The 16974-nt window shown below is 46.2% G+C and overlaps 2 protein-coding genes across 4 annotated transcripts; one reads left to right on the forward strand and one right to left on the reverse strand.

Annotated features, from left to right (window-relative positions):
* The first annotated feature begins 1729 nt into the window (after positions 1-1729).
* LOC100857421 (oral-facial-digital syndrome 1 protein-like) lies at positions 1730-7257 on the forward strand. 3 transcript variants are annotated; one of them, XM_040697884.2, is made up of 8 exons: positions 1743-1992; positions 2495-2576; positions 2700-3425; positions 3774-3926; positions 4052-4357; positions 5538-5747; positions 6249-6475; positions 7090-7257. In XM_040697884.2, exons 1-8 carry the CDS (start codon positions 1943-1945, stop codon positions 7097-7099), a joined length of 1764 nt encoding a protein of 587 aa, XP_040553818.1. In that variant the 5' UTR covers positions 1743-1942; the 3' UTR covers positions 7100-7257. The 3 variants fall into 3 exon arrangements, 2 of the variants coding, with proteins under 2 accessions (XP_040553817.1, XP_040553818.1); XM_040697883.2 differs by having other exon boundaries at positions 1742-1992; positions 2495-3425; XR_005858539.1 differs by lacking the exons at positions 6249-6475; positions 7090-7257 and having other exon boundaries at positions 1730-1992; positions 2495-3425; positions 4052-4982; positions 5538-5674.
* A 2083-nt stretch (positions 7258-9340) lies between these two features.
* SULT6B1L (sulfotransferase family, cytosolic, 6B, member 1-like) lies at positions 9341-15277 on the reverse strand. Its single transcript, XM_419601.7, has 7 exons — positions 15034-15277; positions 13262-13407; positions 12728-12817; positions 11896-12022; positions 11378-11472; positions 10844-11000; positions 9341-9670 (listed from the first exon to the last, which is right to left on the reverse strand). The coding sequence occupies exons 1-7, from the start codon at positions 15233-15235 to the stop codon at positions 9540-9542; spliced, it is 948 nt and encodes a 315-aa protein (XP_419601.2). The 5' UTR covers positions 15236-15277; the 3' UTR covers positions 9341-9539.
* Positions 15278-16974: the final 1697 nt, after the last annotated feature.

Here is a 16974-nt window from a genome sequence, read left to right on the forward strand (position 1 = left end):
AACACTATAAATACTGTGGAGCAACTATATTAGCAATCTTGGCACCATGATTTGGTCTTGCGTAATAATAGGAAAATACTCAAAATCCATCAAAGCCACAGGCTATTCTTTCTCTGGGGATGTGAACAGTAGGTGTCAGTGCAGCCCAAGGCAAAGGCATTGCAAGGGCCCCAGGAATTGCCAGGAAAACATCTATTTTGGTTTGGGTATTTTTTTTTTGGCTTTTTTTGTTTTTTTTTTCATTGGAGAAAAAGTAGTTTTTGATGATGTCAGAGAACTTAAAGAAAAAGACAATCGTGTTATAAACATAGGTGTATGTATAAATATAAACATAAATCTAGAAATTGTATGTGGAACAGCATATTTTATTCGAAAGGAAATGGATGATGCAAACTAGAAACTGCATTATGGGATGACCTTTTTCTCACACAGCAACAGAGCCACATCTTCCTTAAGCTGAAGACCCTCATCTTGAAAAGTTTTGTCTTTCTGGCCTCGCTGTGTGAACATCAGCACCGTGTCAGGCCTGGGATGCGTAAAAGTAATTGTCTGCAACACACCTGGATGTTACATCGCAGGTACCATGCCAGGCTATGTTCACGCTACCCATTGAAAAACTGGGCAGAAATAGCAGAGCTGGCGTGGGACTGTTTGTTCTGGGAGTAATGTGCCTAGAGCAGTACAGCGCTCCCTCAGGGTTCAGTACAGCTTCCTCTTCAGAACGTACACTGCACCACGCTGCTGCTTTCTTCCCAGACAGAGACCCCGCTCCCTTGTTGTGCGTGACACTGCCTTTCTCTTTCCTGAGAGTGGCTCTTTTTTTTCCACAGGGACGTTTCCCTTCCCTGTTTCTACCAGCTCACCGATGTGTGCTGGTGTCCCCCCAGTGAAGAGAAGAAAAATAGCACTTCTCTGCATTGTATTCACAAATGTTTATTCTTGGTCTATTTCTTCTCAAAAGGGAAACAATATGTTACAAATAGGACCGACGTTTTCAGGGTATAACGGGGAAATGCTGTTCCGAACACACCAACGAATCGGTGTATATGCTCGTAATATAAGGAAATTGTTCAAGATCCGGACAGCCAGGGAACCCAAAGCTTCGCCGCAGGCTCCAAAGTCCCCTTTTTCACTCCGGATCCCTATCCGTTTTCAGGGGTTACAGCCTCATTCCACGGTCCACCAGCTCATTTTTAAGGTGAGCACAGGGCTACGGAAAGGCAGAGGGGAGAGCGTGTGACGAGGAGAGAGAGGAGCTTGGCCATGGGAAGTGGAAGGCATGAGAGCATGCCGGGAGGGAGCAGAGGCTACGCCAGCAGCTCTGGAAGGGAGCAGAAAGGACGTAAGCATGCCTGGAAGGGATGCTTAAGGGACTCCAGACATCCATCCCTAAAGGGGAAAGGGAGGACGCTGGAATGCTGCGGAAAGGACTGAAGGGGATGTGCATGTGAACTAAGGGGATCAGGGCAACACGGCGCTCGCAGCCAGGGTGGTAGAGAAGGCATGAAGACACACCGCAGGGAATGGAGGGGCTCTGCGTGACAGCAGAACAAGAGATTTGGAGCAGCAACCTTGGGCATCCCGTACTCCTGGAGGTACGCGAGGGGTTGCTTCCTCTGGCCACGCTGCCCTGTTAAATGCATACATGGTATGAACACATGTGCCCCTCCCTCTGCCCCAAGGGCCTTACAAAGGGAACAGTGGCACTGCTAGCCCTGGCAACTGGCAGTTCACGTCACCAAGAGTCACAGAGCCCTCTGTGATGTCATAAAGCGCTCAGCAGACCTGGGGCCCCACAAGCACAGCCCCCACAAGCACAGTGTCTGCTGGTGCAGGTGCTAGTGCAGGTGCTGGTGCTGGTGCTGGTGCTGGTGCAGGTACTGGCAGTGTTGGCACTGGTGGTGTTGGTGGTGCTGGTGGTAGTGCCCAGTCTTGACGGATCATGGAGAAGATCCGGAAGTTTTTCCGGACATTGAGAAAGACACGGAGAAGGTCTGTGCCTGCTGGTTTCTGTTCTCGAGGGCGCTTAGGTGTGCTTAAAAGCCTGGCAAAATCAGCACGTGTCCTGATGATGGCAGCTCAGCCCACAGGCAAATTTGGCCTCCCTGCACATAGCCCATCCTGCACACATATACCTCCCAGAATGACTGGACACCCGTTCTAGACATCATTTCTTCCCCTCCGGTCACCCCCTCCATCTCCTGCCTCCATTGGCCAGTATCAGCTGGAAGCAGGAAGAGAGGCTGCCTGGGGCTACTGTGGGCTGTCAGCACCCCTGGGAGTAAAGCGTGCTGTGTCTTTCATAGCAGTCTTGCTTTGAGGAAGAGCTTGCTGATAAACCGTAGCATACAGGAGAACAGCATTTAAGTGTGTACTAGCAAGTGTGTGCTGCTCTCTCCCAGCTTGCTGTCAGTCTGGAACGGGTGGCCAAGAAAGGGCCGTTAGGAGTGCAATAGGCAGCGTGCGCAACTGAACGTGCCTTCTGTCTTTCTAGGTGGAGTGCTCGCGTGCACCCCATGGACTGCACAGAGCAGGAAAGTCAGGGAGAAGGCCCTTTGGAATCTGAAGTGAAGCAGGTGACGGTCTTCTTCTGGCTTTATAAAATGCTTGCCAATGCATCCTCTTTTGAGCCGATTTCCTTAAGTGTTGACAGTTTCTATTCTTTCTTTCTTTCTATTCTATTTCTATACTTGGAACAGGCAGAGGACAGCGCAGATGGAGTATCAGTGGCAATTTCTGCCCCGCATGATCTCTCCATCACAGACGGGGTGGCAGCGGTACCTTCTGCCCCGCATGATCTCTCCAGCACAGATGGGGAGGCAGCGGTGACTTCTGCCCTGCACGATCTCTCCAGCACAGATGGGGAGGCAGCGGTGACTTCTGCCCTGCACGATCTCTCCAACACAGATGGGGTGGCAGCGGTAACTTCTGCCCCGCTCGGTTTCTCCATCACAGATGGAGTAGCAGCGGTAACTTCTGCCCCGCTCAGTCTCACCGAGACCTTTGAAAGTTACTCGTGCTCAGCAAACGACGCTAAGCAAGGATTTAAGAGACAACCTGAGCGATGGCCTTCCTGCCTAGAAGGCCTCTCTGGGAACATCTCTGAGTTGCAAAAAAGCAACAAGACCTCGTCTCAGCAGCAGAAGAAATCCAGAAGTAAAGCTCGTAGGCAAAAGAGACAATTGGAGCAATTGGAAGAAATGCTCAAGGAAAAGACGTTGGTTTTAGAAGCGACAGAAAAAGCACTGTTCCAGGCCCAGAGGCAGGCAAAGGAATGCCGTGCTTCACACCTTGCAAAAGGTGAACCGAGAAAAGAAAGTGCAGAGAAGGAAGTTCTGCAGGAACAAGTGGCCCAGCTCCAACGTGAAAACCTTTCACTCCGTCAGCGGCTGGATGATGCGCTCAAGACCAGCCAGGCAAGAGCGGTGAGTGATGTCTTTAAGCGCGAGACAGTCCAAGTAGAAGAAAAGGTCAGATGGACACTGAAGTAGAGCAGCTCCCAAAGTCATCTGGCGCTTCTAGAATTTACCGGCTACGAGCTACCTGTCCCTCGGGTTGCCTCTGTTTTGTTCCCTTTCTGCTGCCATTTGGCAAGTGGCGAATGCCAGCTCTACACCCCGGTGAGGGTCGGGCAATTCTCCTCTACCACTTTTCTTCCCTTTGCAGTTCACTCAAAAAAATGATCTAAGTATGGGAACTAGCAAGCGAAAATAAAAATGCAAGCTTTAGCTTTTTACCGTTTACTTCACACTCCTGCACCATTGTTTCTCTAGAGAACAGCCAGACAGCTGCAACAAGAACTTACCGAGGCTGTCGGAAAGCAGCAGATTGCAGAAGCATCCCTGAAAACTTCTGCCGACTTATGCGACTCGCTGAAGAACAAAATCTCCAAATTGCAAGAGGATTTGGACAAGGCTAATGCCACGGTATGCAATGCAACACCTGTGAACACGTTCATACGGGTGAAGCTGTCCATTTCCTCCAACTAGTGAAAGGGAAGAAATAAGCTGGGAACAAACATAGGACGCTGTTGTTTTTCCACTGCATGCAGGTGTGTGACCTTTCTGCACAGCTAAAGGTGGAACACTCAGAGTTGCTGCTGCAAAAAAGGGCAAATGAGGAGCTGCGGATGGAGGAGGCTGTTCTCAAGCAGCGTGTAGAGGCTGCAGTGGCAGATTATAAAACATCAGTGCAGATTGGAAAGAAGCGTGAAGAAGAAATGCAAGAGAAACTTGCTGATAGTTTCAGAAAGCAGTCAATGTCAGAAAATTCTCAGAAGCTTTCTGAAGATTACTGCCGTCACCTGAAGAACGACATCTCGAAGCTGGAGGAAGACATGGACAAGGCTAATGTCAAGGTATGCAATGCCTGTGAGCGTGTTGGCATAGGTTAAGCAGTTCTTTTCCCCTCAGTAGTGCAGGAGAAGAAATAGTCTGAAAACAAGCGCAGGACACGTTTGTCTGAAAGCAGTAAAAGTTACGTCATCGTTCATGGTGGTTTTCCAGATCACAGCATGATCTGCTCTGAAACATCAACAAAGCCAGCTGCTTTCAGTCACAAGAAAGAGGCAATCCCGTGCTGCAAAGGGGCAGTGGAAGCTCTTACTTGGGCCCTAGCGTACGTTACTCTCCTTGCCTCCCCGCCTTTCCCTTCACAGAACACAAGCAGCTTCTCGGGGACCTCATTTTCAGGGTGAGGGGCAAAGCAGTGCCTCGGGAGCAGCATCCAGGGAAGGAAGAGCGCAGCAGCTTGTCCTCCTTCGAGGCTCGCTGCTGTTCTGATGCCGTTCCCGATGTTGTGGCCGTTCTGTGACATCACAAGGCACGCCCCCACAAAGTGTCTCAGAGTTCAGCTGCTCTGTTTGCAAGTTCTCTCAATCTCGGCACAAAAATGAGATCTTTGTTCCCTGTTAGTGGCGTTCTTGAGAAACAAAAGTACCCCCTTGCTGCCTCTTCCCCCACGCTGGAAGGACATTAGCAGAGGTGTGTGCAAATGAGAAGGGGCCAGCCAGCAGGTTTGCAGTGAAAGTGCCGGCAGAGAACAGGACCGCTCTTCTTGTCCACTGCCCGCTGGTGCCACCATAACTCAGGATGAAAATATCAGCGCCTGCCGTCTTCCTCCCCTAGGAACAATTTCAGCTCAGGAGATGGGGAACATGCAAAGCACTTGCGCTGACTGTTGCTGGGACACAGCCCGTTCTCTGCCCTTCCTCCTAGCTGTCACCAGGGAGGTCTGTGGCAGAAGCATGAGTTCACAGGCGTGGGAGTTGCATAATTCTGTTGAAGGAGACAAGTGCCTTTGCCATGGAGCCACTCTGGAAAGTAGGAAAGGGTGGAGACTGCAGCAGTCTTCTCAGCAGAGACTAGAAAGTCGTGCTTGCGTTAGAGAAAACACACCTCTTTTCTTTGGCAAAAAATACAGCCTCGGTGGATTAAGCTAGGGCCTCCATCAACACACACATCTGAATGAGTTGCCCAGAATGTGGGGATTTGAGAGCACTCTGATTAAGGGAGATTGTTTTTTTCCGCTGCATCCAGGTGCTTGAACTCTCCATACAGCTGGAGATGGAACGGCAAAAGTCACTGGAGCTAGAAATGGCAAATCGAGCGCTGCAAGACCTGGTTCACCAATATCGCCCACAGGCCACTGCAGTGGGCTGTAGCCCATTCTCACAGAATAGAAGGTGGCACGAAGGAGGAGCCCCAAAAGAAATGGGGCAGAAGCCAGAGCCCAGCCGCTTTGTTCCGGTAAACTGATGTGCCGTTTCTATCTGTATCCTCACTGCATTGATTTGTTCCTGTGCTCGTTGCTTTTAGGCATTTTCTGTTAGACGTTTAGTTCTCGTTGTTAGCGCAGTGCCTCTGGCTTCCTTGTAGGGAAGCTGGAGAGCTGGAGAGAGATGTGTGAAAGTGCCTCTGCGTGTGTCGTGTGTCGTTGGTGCATAAGAAATATGCAGCCTTTTCCTCATCCCCTTCCATATACAGTTGGAGGTGGCTCAGTACTAGCTTTCATGTAAGAACAGCAGAAAGAGCAGGTGTGGTTCTTTATGAGGCAAAAAAAACCCAGAAAGACGTAGTCGTTTCTGACTTCTCTCATGAGTGTTGATGGTAGGGAGGAAGCATGGTTCCTTCACTGAGCAGGGCTATCTTGTTTCCATTGGGTATGGGAACTGGCTGCAAGGGCACACGGAGGTGACGCTGTCTGCCTCTTCCGGTTTCTTCAAGTTGCATTGTCTTCTTCTGATGCAGGCAGCCTCTCAAAGCAGGCTAGAGGAGATCAACGCCGCAGAAGCAATGTTTAGAAAGCAGCAGAGGCAGAGAATTGCAGCTCTGACATCAGAAATGGAGAGAGCCCAAAGCATGCATCAGGAGAGCTTGCGGCAAATAGCACACTGGCAAGCAGGGCTAGACGTGTCAGAAAAACTGTTCCTGGTGGGTGAGGACATTAGAAGAAGCCTTGCAAATAAGTACGATGAGTAAGTGCAAACATTTTGTTCCTTTTCTTGGTGGTGGTGGTGGTGGTGGTGGTGGCTGTCATTTGTTTGATTGGTGGGTTGGTTTTCCCTCACATAATACCACATGCCTCTTCTTGTCAAGGCTCTTCCATCCAACATCCTTGTCTCGATTCCAGTCCACGTGATGGATACCCGTTCAAGGCAGAATACTCCTCACGAGAGCACGCTTTGATCCCTCCTGTCCCTGAGGACTGTTTTCTTTTCCCTTTCTGACTTTGAAGTTACAGAAAAAAATCAGTTAGTTTTCATGTAAGGATTATCAGTAATCTTCTGCTCTTTCCTTACCTCTAGTAGAAAAGAATTATGATTACTATGAGATAGAAATACTGCTTGCAGCCTTGGTCATGATGGCACCTCTTCGGTTTGAGTTTTCACTGGAAGGAGGGAAACACTCCTGCATTCTTACGTGAAAAATCTTGCTTTGTCTGTGTCCCTGTCTTCCTTTGTTTCCCTGCTGCTGGCTTCCAATCTCTCCAGATCTTTGCACTCTCCTGTCACACCCTAGAGTTTTCCATTGATTCTTTGCGCTCCATCTGCCGTTCAACTAACATCGACCCTCGTGTTTTCTCTCCCAGTCACTGGTGAACGTGAAGTCCGGCCTGCTGGGACCTCTCCTCAGAATGCTCAAGAAGGACCTTCCACAAAAATTAATCAAGTCCGGGATGCTGCGTTCAGGGCAACACAGTCATACAACAGTGCTTTGAGCTAAACTTTTGAAGCTGAAATAAATACATCCGACAGTTTGTGGAAGGGGTTTACTCATTTTTAAGCCACAGCCCTCCATGCTGAGGGTTCAAGGTTTCACCTGAAAGATGCAGAGTCTCATTTCAGGGCCCCAAACCTCATTTTTAGGATAACAGATGATTCCTTAGTTTTAGTGATTATTCTCTTGGTTGCTGGTTGTTCCGATTTCAGTCTCAGCCACGTTCCCATGAAGACTTTTCCTTGAGAATGAGGCTGAGCGTAGCTCCTCTCCTTGGTGGCTTCCTGTGACAGTGTGTTTCCACCCCACCACCGTCCTCTTGTTGCCTGGCCGTTACACTCAAGTCCTTCTTCCAGCATATAATGAGCCCAGTCCTGGTCACATTCAAGGCCTCACTAAGACAGACAGTGACCACCATACTGGCCGGTCCCTGACTAGAGGTGTCCTGGATGCAACGTGGGTAGAACCAAAAGGGACAGCGTCATCTCCCTGCGCGTACAAAGGCAGCCCGTAAAGAGCACAAGCAACCATTACCTGTACGCAGGGCATGGTGTGGCAGGTGGCGTGGCAGTCGGATCAGGGAGGTGAGCACCCTGCAGGCCGGAGAAGTAAATTCGGTAGGTGATTATCGCCCGCTATGTGTAGGGTCATCATCCTCTAAGTCCAGGATTGTCATCCTCCCAGAGTAGGGACCCCACTCGCAATGCCCGCCCCATAGAGAGCCAGGGCATCTGAACAAATCAGGAAGGATGCAGAAACACAGACTGAATTCCAAGGCAGACACGTGGCTGTTCAGGCCTCTCCACAGAGCGCCTGTGTCTTTCATTTGCATCCTGTGGCAGCAGCGAGGAGAGCTGTATGAGGTGCAAGCAGGCAGATGATCTGCTCAGCCTGCTGGTGAGGTTACATGATGAAATAAGTGGTGGATTAATGTCCAGATGGAGATCAGTGGTGTCCCTCAAAGAGTTTGTACTGGGACTGATGCTCTTTAACATCTTTATTAATGTCACTGACAGTGGGATTGAGTGCACCTTCAGCAGGCATGCAGATGACACCATGCTGTGTGGTGCTGCTGACTCATCTGAGGGATGGGATGCCATCCAGAGAGACTTAGACGCACTTCAGCAGTAGGCTCAGGAGAGCCTGATGACATTCAACAAAGCCAAGTGCAACCCTGCATCTGGGTTGCAGGATTCCCCACTATCTATACAAGATGGAGGTTGGAATGATAGGGCACAGCTCTGCCGTAAAGGACTTGGGGTACTGGTAGATTTCAAGGTGGACATGAGCCAGCAATGTTCACAGAATATAAAGCGTATGGATTCCATCTGCAACACTCCTGTATCACTTGCTGGACAAAGTTATCAGCAATGCATTCCATGAACTTCTTGAATCCCTTATCCAGGAGGCTCTGTTGTCCCTCCAACAACAATTGCAAATGTTTGTTGAAGGTGATTACTTTGCTGCACAGGACTGCAGATGTAGAATTTCCATTCAGGGTTATAATTCTCCCTTCTTTTCAAAACTTCCCTTAGATACCTGCCACCTTCCTAACTCCACATCTAACAACATAATTCATTCCAGAACTCATAACCTAATGCAGAGGCTGTCTCAGTGAACTAAAAGGGGTGTCACATTCCTGTAGAACCTCCACAACACATGATTTACATTCCCTAGAGCAGAGTATCAGGCAGGGTCATGTGAAAGAAGGGATGTTAAGAGATAACCAAGCAATGGATTTTCAGGATTGGCCCTTATATGCAAGAGAAGCCTGAGTGAGAAAATGCAGGTAACTCCTTTTGACATGCTGAGCAGCAATGGCAGAGATGCTGCTGATCAGCTAAGGATTTCAGGTCTTTCAGAATGAACCCATCTGAGATGCATGAGAGAGCCTATGGGTTTTGCAAGTGGCAAAGAGATTGTACCACATGGAATCACCTCTAGGGCCTGTGCCTGTGGCCATAGCCATATGGTGTTAGACCATCTTAACACAAAACACAGGCATATTTCCGGTGGCAGCATGTGCTTTCTGTTTCAGGCCACGATGCAGCCACAAGGACACCTTCTTGGGTCTTACAATGCCTGTGCTCTATCTCTGTTCCAGAAGGATGTCAGGAGCTTGCTGAAAGAATGCAAACATTTTATTTGGTTACATCAAGCAAGGCCCCAGGTCCAGCACAAGTCTAAGAATCATAGCCCGAACACTTAGAGATACAAGCCCAATATCTGAGGGGTTTTCTCTCTCTTCTCATGGTGACTGGCCATCTTTGGTGAATTATCTTTGGGGAACAACTTGCTGCAGTACTGATCCTCTGCTCATTTTCATGTCTTGCAGTATACATCGTATTTAATCTTCATTGCCAGAATTGTTCCCCCTATGCATTCTTCAAATTTTTGGTCCATTTCTTCATTCTGAGCTTCAGAGAAGAGGTCTCTCCAGCTTCCAACAACCCCTGTGTGCAACAAGAAGTAACAAGGACTGAAGGTGGCTGCTGCTGAGATAGGACAGCATATAGGCAGCAGTGGGGCAGATTCACGGCATAAGTCTGATTTATGTCTCTGAGAGGCCTGAGTGCCTAGAAGAAGCTAAGTAACAAAGATAAGAAAAAAAGGATGCAGCCAGGCCACAGAGAGCATTGGTGCCAGACTGCCAGACGGGTTTTCCAAGGTGGTTTCATCCAGTGTTTACACTGAAGAAAGAGGAACTTCCCCCGCCCCCCCCCACAAAGGGAGAGCTCATTTGCAAATGCTTCCCTCTGAAGAGGTAAGTTATTTGGGGCAGTAGGGTAGACGGTGAAGAAGGATGGTGAAGGAAAGGGGCAAAAGCGAGCCCATGCCCACGGCAGTAAGAAATCAGAGACTCCTGAGCAGCGGGGAGCAGCTGGGCTGCCAGAGTTGCAGCCCTGGCCTCACATCTGAGTAAATATCCCCACAATCACCCCTGACCCATCCACTGAGAGAAACTGTATTGAGACTATTTCTCAGCTCTCACTGAGAATGTAACAACACGATGCCCAGAAGGCCAACAAAGCAGTGAACATGAGGTTCAAGAGATCCTTGCCGCACTACCACACCTTCTCCAAAAAAGGATTTTCAGGAAGTGATACATACAGTCAGAAAAGCCTAAAAGGCTGCTTGCAGCTTTACTCCCAAGATAGAAATGTTCAGGGATCCTTTCTCCACACATCAGACCAACCCATTCTTCTTACTCTCCAGATCCATGATCAGCCTCATCTCACAAGTCATAAGCAAAGGCAACACCAGCATCTATCCATAAAGAGGAACCACTGGACCCATGCAGATTTGGTGCATAATTGTTGACATAATCTACTCCACTTTTAGCTTCCACCTGCACATCTCACTTGCCTAACTAACAGGCATTGTTGCCACAGGAAAAGAGCAACATGGAAGCAATGGTTGAGAGCCTTAAGTGTGGAAAGCTGAGTCACTTCAGTACACTACTCATAAATGACCCCAAAATCCTGTCAATGGCAGAAGCATGTTGTACAAGATGCCACAGGATGGACCTCATCCACATCTGCCCTTCCCAACCAGCCCAGCAAACTCATGGCTAAGTGACCACTCGGTGACTCTAGAAGAGAGATCCTTCATTTGCAAAGACTTACCCTTACGGAAGAGGATGTCCCCAAATTTACCATGGGTTTCCTTGGACTTCTCCTTCATAGCTTGGAAACTGGTCTTCTTGGCAATTCTGGAAAACTCTTCCTCACTCAGGGAGAATCCAAAGAAAGCAGCAATCTTCTTCATTCCCAGTACCGGGTTCTAAATAAAGGAACATTGCAAAGAGGTGAAGTCAAAAGACATTGTGACTAGGTTATAAAGCCAGAAGAGAAAGACTTCCTTCCATAGTGTCACCATGGAATTCTGAAAGCTTTCAAAGGGGGAGAACCTACTCCTGGCAGCCTCAGGTTCAAGGCTTTTTCTTTTCTCCCAAAAGCAACTGATTCAGATATGACTCCTTCCACACATGAGCAAACCTTTCATGGGCCTCCTCAGGGGCATAAGTAGCTCAGAAAACTATGCTCTTCTACAGGCTCAGACAGGATTGATTCAATAGTTTTTTCTTCCTCGTAGTCCCTACACATTTCAGGAAAGTTGCACAGCATGCCCATCAAGGAGAGTTGGCTTAGATGCCACACCTCTTTCAGTTCCTCATAGCTAATCATCATCATCCTCTCGTGGTCGATGTATCTGTTCCATTCCATTAAGTGGTCAAAGTAGGACCCCCAAGCCACTGCAAATAAAGAAAAGAGGCATATCTGAGTAGGATATCCACCAAAACAGGTGTTTTGACTCCTCTGAGTCAGCCTAGACAGCTATCTAAGCATGACACCAGGATGGGGAAATGGGGACTGGGTAACATTTGCTGAGGTCAATGAAGGATCCTCCAGCTATGGCCACTAGATAGCACTGAACCTCCAGCTTTATTGAAAGAATGGAAAGATCAGGTTCAGTATTTGTCACAATCTTACCATTCTGAATCAGACACGAAAGAAATTCACATTCTCTGGTATACCCCTTTTCAGCCATAACATGAACCTATCCTCTTTTCCTGAGAGTGTCTTGGGAAAGTATGTTGGAATAGGATTCCCAAGCCCAGGGATCTATGCATGCCCCTCAGGTGGAGAGGAATTCCAGAGGATGCAAGGCAAAGTACATTTCCCACTCATGAAAGCTGCAAAGTACTCATCCCAGGTAGCAAAGGAGGGCAGCACTGGCATGTTGTTGTAAAAGTGGTAATAGGAGACAGCTGTGTCCTTGGGATTCCGAAGCAGCAGAAGGATCTGCAGGAGGAAAACACGTGATTTGGTTGTGATTTGGTGACTGGCCAAAACATGTTCTTCTCAGCACATTGCATGTTCACAACCATGCACCACACAATGATAGGCCAGTCTAATTCCTCCTGTTTAATAAGAAATCAGAGCCTCTGCAGACAACTTGTGAACTTAAAGATAAAAAGAAATAGCTTTTTAGTGATACCCTTGGGACTCAGCTTTGAACTAGCTCAGATCCAAAGAAATGAGCTCAAGGTCTCCACACCAGGAGACACACAAGCAAGTTGTGGGTGCACCCATGCTTTTCTCTGCAGCAGTTCTCATCAAAGATCATCTGATCATCTTAGCCTAAGCCTCTCCTGGGCTTTCCACAGGTACCCATATCTTAGAGGCAAGTTAAAGTAGATGGGATAAGTACTTGCTGTGCCCAGTTTCCTAATACAGATTTGGAAGCTTGCTTCTGAGATCTTAGGGGAAGTAACATCCAGCTGCAAACCCACTGGCAGAAAATACTTGAGTCAGCAGAGCTACTGGTTTTGGAGAGCATTTTTATTCATACCCTCAACACATAGCACTCTCCCTCTTCATTGCTGGAAACGCACCTATGCACCAACCAGCCTAGGTGAAAATGCAAAAAGCCCATCTCATCCAGGCAGACAAAAACTAACTTGAGGTGGAAATACTTTTGCAGTGTGGTGCAAAGAAAAGACTCACCTTAGCCTTCCCTTGGAAAAGAGATGGGGGCAGGAGATGAGGTGACAGATGGGTTAGTATGATTCTTCGGGAAGGCAGCTTCTTCATCCTCTTTAAAGCAAGTGGAAGAAATAGGACAGAATAGAAGTAACTTACTCAGGAATCATGGGTAATAGGTAAAGGGGAGACCAGAGAAGGGTCTTTTCCCTTAGGAAATCCCAGGGAACACGCTGATGGTGTTGGCTTCTACTAGCCTCCGCCACAGAGCACCATTTCACATGAGACAGACTTGAGGGTACAATATCTATGAGAAAGATCTTACTGATTAAACCTACTGGTTTCAGGGCTGGACCCCCTTGAGTGTCCTCACAACTTGCTGACTGTCCGAAGCATTCGCACTGGGACACTAGGAGCAACAGGGCATGCTGGCTGTGCTGTCCTTAATGCTCGTTACTGCTCTAAAACTGTCTACTGCTTCTGGGATAAGGCCATTGTTTTTCAACTGTTACTACCTGTAGAAAGAGTACTGCCAATATTTTTTCAGTAACTGCTCACCTCAAATACTCCAGGATCTCCGAACTCTAGACGTGGAAACATCTGTAGCTCCTTTTCAGCATTTATTCTCTCTTTCATTTCTTCTTCTGTATATTTAGCATCTGTTGATTCTATTTCTCTCACCATTTCTTCAAGCCAGTTGGTTCCTGAAACAATAAAGACTCCAATAGCAAATCCACTCTGGGCTGAACATCTGCACTTTTTCCTGTCAACTGGGTGGCAGGATATCCTGTCAAACTGGTTCACATCTATGAACCAGTGCACCTTACCCTTTCAACATACAGGCAGTAATAATCAGGACATGCCAAGATCCAAGAGGAACAGAACTGTCAGCCAAATGTGGAATGCTACCCTGCTCACTTCAGAAACACATCCTATCCCTCAGAGGTAACAGAAGCAGACCTCTATTGCTATTTCCAGCTCTGACACTCTTTTGTCATCTCAGAATACTCCTAAGGAAATTAACAGCAGTGTTGCTGCCAGCATAGAGCTGTTCACCTTCCACAGCATTGTCTTTGGGAGCACCCTGTTCCCTCCTCCTGACTAACTTCAGTTTTCAGTTTCTTCATGGCCAACAAATTTTGGCCTCATTTCCAGTCTCCAGGAAGGTAGGAGAAAACCTAATCAAAAGACCAAATCAAAAGACCATCAAGGTATGTCATTATCTTTGCACTAGGCTCAGCTGTCTTGACTTCTGCAATCTGGCACAGGTGGTATATGAAGCAGGCACTGGGTTTGAAGATCCAAGTCTCAGTTTTCATTTTACATCTTCTGGGATGCATAGCTGGACATTTTTGCTTGTACACAGATCCACAAGCTGCACACAAAGAGAATGTTATAAACATCACCAACTCTTCTTTCTCCATTTGACCTGTTAAGATATCTCTGTGAAGTGATTAAGGACAAACAGAAAGGAAACCAAAATGCCTGTGTGAAAGGAAGAGAAAAAAAGTCAGGAATCCTAGTAGCATTTATGCCTTTCCATCCAATTAGATACATGGGAATCACTTGTATTCTGTAAGGCAGTAACTCTATGGAAAGAATAGTTCTTCTACCTTCATTTCTTGAAAACAGTCCCTGTATTGCCTTTGTAGCAAGTAGGGTAACAACATACTGTCCTGCATTAGCAATACTGTCAAGCAAGACTGTATTACCAAGTTAGAAAATCAAGAAATGTGATTATTCTGCTTTAATCCAACACTAGTAATTTCACCACTTGTATACAATATGCAGTCATGCACTGAAGTACAAGAGATTTTAAGTATCTGGGGAGGAGCCTGCTTAAAGCTGCTGAAATCATCGGGACCTGAAGTGAATGAAACACATCTTACTACAGTTTTCCTCTTCTGGAGGTACTAGTGAATATGGAGCTAACTTCTGAGAATAGGCTAAGACAATAGGAAAATGTTAAAATCACAAGGGGATGTCTGACTGCACATAAGTTACATAAAAGAAAACAAAACACTATAGCAGGAGAACTCCACAATAGTTTTCCAAAGAAGAGGTAGATCTCCACTCTCAGTGTTTTAAAACTTCTGGATAAAATCTTGAGTACCCACATCTGAATTTGGAGGCTAGGTCTTTCCGCAGCTTTGCACGGGAGGTTAGATTAGACGACCTCCAAAGATGCTTTACAACTTAATCTCATGATCATATGGAAACGGATACCATCATAAGTTTTTCTCAGGTATTACTGCTGTGTTAAATGGTGGTACACACTCCAGGATTACAGCATAGCACATTTGACTATTTATCAAACAAACAACACTCACCTGTTTTAGGATAGCCTGCTAGAATCACATCGTTGCTCCTGGTTTCAAAGGATTTCAGAGCTTCCAAAGTTTCTGGACTGCTAAGTGCAGCAGGATACAGAATACCATCATAGGAAAACAGCAGATCTTCGGGGGAAGTCTTTTCATTCTCTGAAAAACTATTTTCTACAACTTCAATAACTCTTTCCCTATTTCTGCTCATGCTTATAGCCCTGTGAAATTTCCTGAAGCAGAGATACAAGCTGTCTTTTCACAGTGCAGGAGAACTTTATACACTGTGTTAGGAAACTGGAAAGGGCATTCACTCAGAAATGAAGATACACATCACTGATTAACTCAATCTGAACTGTCATCTCCTTTCAGAATTACAGGACAGGAGACGAATAGCAGTGACATGGAGTCTCTGCCATGCCCGAAAATACCAAGAGCAGTCTGTTCTCTACAAAGCATTAATACTAGGAAAGCAACCGCAACATTGGTAGCATTCAAAACATTGAATGAAATGAGGGAAAGACCTACAGAGGTTGTAAAATACTGCTTAAAATATTTTTAACAACTGAGCTATACAACATTATTTGCAAACAGAATGACCAGCATATAGTGGTTATGTAGATAGTAGATCTTAATCTAATTTACTATTGACTCCACTAATGAATGCAACTTTCTTCCAGGTGCTGGCTCTATCTTCAGTCAATCATTGTAACATCATCGCTTTATGTGATATATTCAGAGCTAAGGACAAGTACCACCTAAGTTATACTTCTCACGATTAAATAATCACATTTGAGACCTTTTGCTTCACCATTTCCTACAGGAGGATTGCTTCCATGTGAAACTCAAATACTTAGGTTCTACAATTACATTAATCAAATTCATCTGTATGACATCAATTCTATTTCTTTCTACACCTGTCCATAATTTAATCTTTGGGTGAAATTGTTCTTACATGGGGGGAAGTTACTTGAATTCTGGCTGATGCCTCTTCAGAATACAATCAGTAATAAGAGGGAGAAATATGTATCTCCACAACTTCTTATGAATTGTTTCTCTGGTACTTTCAGTTCTCTGCCCTGGTCATATTATAGACATACTAGTTTGTTCACCTGAATGTTAAAAATAATGTTGAATATAACCAGGAATTTCCAATAAAAGATATTGTTTTAATTGTCCTCCCAACTTTGCAGTAATCCAGTACACACAGCTGGACCTTGAACACACTGTTGCAACTAACTTCATGACAGCCACGTAAACAAGCGGATATAACTGCAAATACTGCTGCTGATGCCCTGGTTCTGGATGCTTATCACTGTTTCTAGGAACTCAAATCTATTCTCAGTACTTTAATTCTTCAAGCACATCAGTAAAATACAATTTGTGATGAATGCAGCCAACTTCTGCACTTGACATAAGTCTTGCTCAGGCTTATGAACACATTAGGCCTTGATGTGGTTGTTCCTTGAACAGAACAACTCTTTAATAATAAAGCACCAGGAGGGTACACAACCATGACTGCAAACCAAAGAGTGCACAGCACTAGAGCAGGTGACCATTGAAATTCCTCAGGAGAGATAACAAATAGCATTAGAGATCAAGAGCAATTTAGTAATAATTCTAACTTTGATTATAAGTTAATCACTTTACAGCAGTCAGAGAAATCCTAATTTGAGCCATCATTGCTGAAGCAGCAGGCTGCACGACAGTGATTTCACTTTAGGAAGGGTTGCCTCTCAAGTACATCCTTTTAGGTCAAGAGATATTTACTGACTACTTGTCTGTGAGTTAGACTTTATTTTTTAAATGTATCTAATTTGATTCTTCTTTCTCCTCTTTTCAACACAGATATTATGTATGTCTTGCTTCAAGTATCTGGAACCTTCTGTGGTTCTTACAGACAATTTCTAGTTGTTCCGAGATGGTTTGTGTCAGGGCTTTCAGATGTTG

The sequence above is a fragment of the Gallus gallus genome, chromosome 3 (assembly GCF_016699485.2).
Source record: "Gallus gallus isolate bGalGal1 chromosome 3, bGalGal1.mat.broiler.GRCg7b, whole genome shotgun sequence".
Taxonomy (NCBI): domain Eukaryota; kingdom Metazoa; phylum Chordata; class Aves; order Galliformes; family Phasianidae; genus Gallus; species Gallus gallus.

What these genes read in the sequence shown, in the direction of transcription:
- LOC100857421 (XM_040697883.2), top strand. Translation starts at nt 1,943, where the DNA reads ATGGAGAAGATCCGGAAGTTTTTCCGGACATTGAGAAAGACACGGAGA. An exon ending in TTGAGAAAGACACGGAGAAG is followed by an intron (nt 1,993 to 2,494) that starts GTCTGTGCCTGC and finishes CTGTCTTTCTAG; the next exon opens with GTGGAGTGCTCGCGTGCACC. An exon ending in AGCCCAGCCGCTTTGTTCCG is followed by an intron (nt 5,748 to 6,248) that starts GTAAACTGATGT and finishes CTTCTGATGCAG; the next exon opens with GCAGCCTCTCAAAGCAGGCT.
- SULT6B1L (XM_419601.7), bottom strand. Translation starts at nt 15,235, where the DNA reads ATGAGCAGAAATAGGGAAAGAGTTATTGAAGTTGTAGAAAATAGTTTT. An exon ending in TTTTCCAAGGGAAGGCTAAG is followed by an intron (nt 12,023 to 12,727) that starts GTGAGTCTTTTC and finishes TTCCTCCTGCAG; the next exon opens with ATCCTTCTGCTGCTTCGGAA. An exon ending in GGACATCCTCTTCCGTAAGG is followed by an intron (nt 9,671 to 10,843) that starts GTAAGTCTTTGC and finishes TGTTGCACACAG; the next exon opens with GGGTTGTTGGAAGCTGGAGA.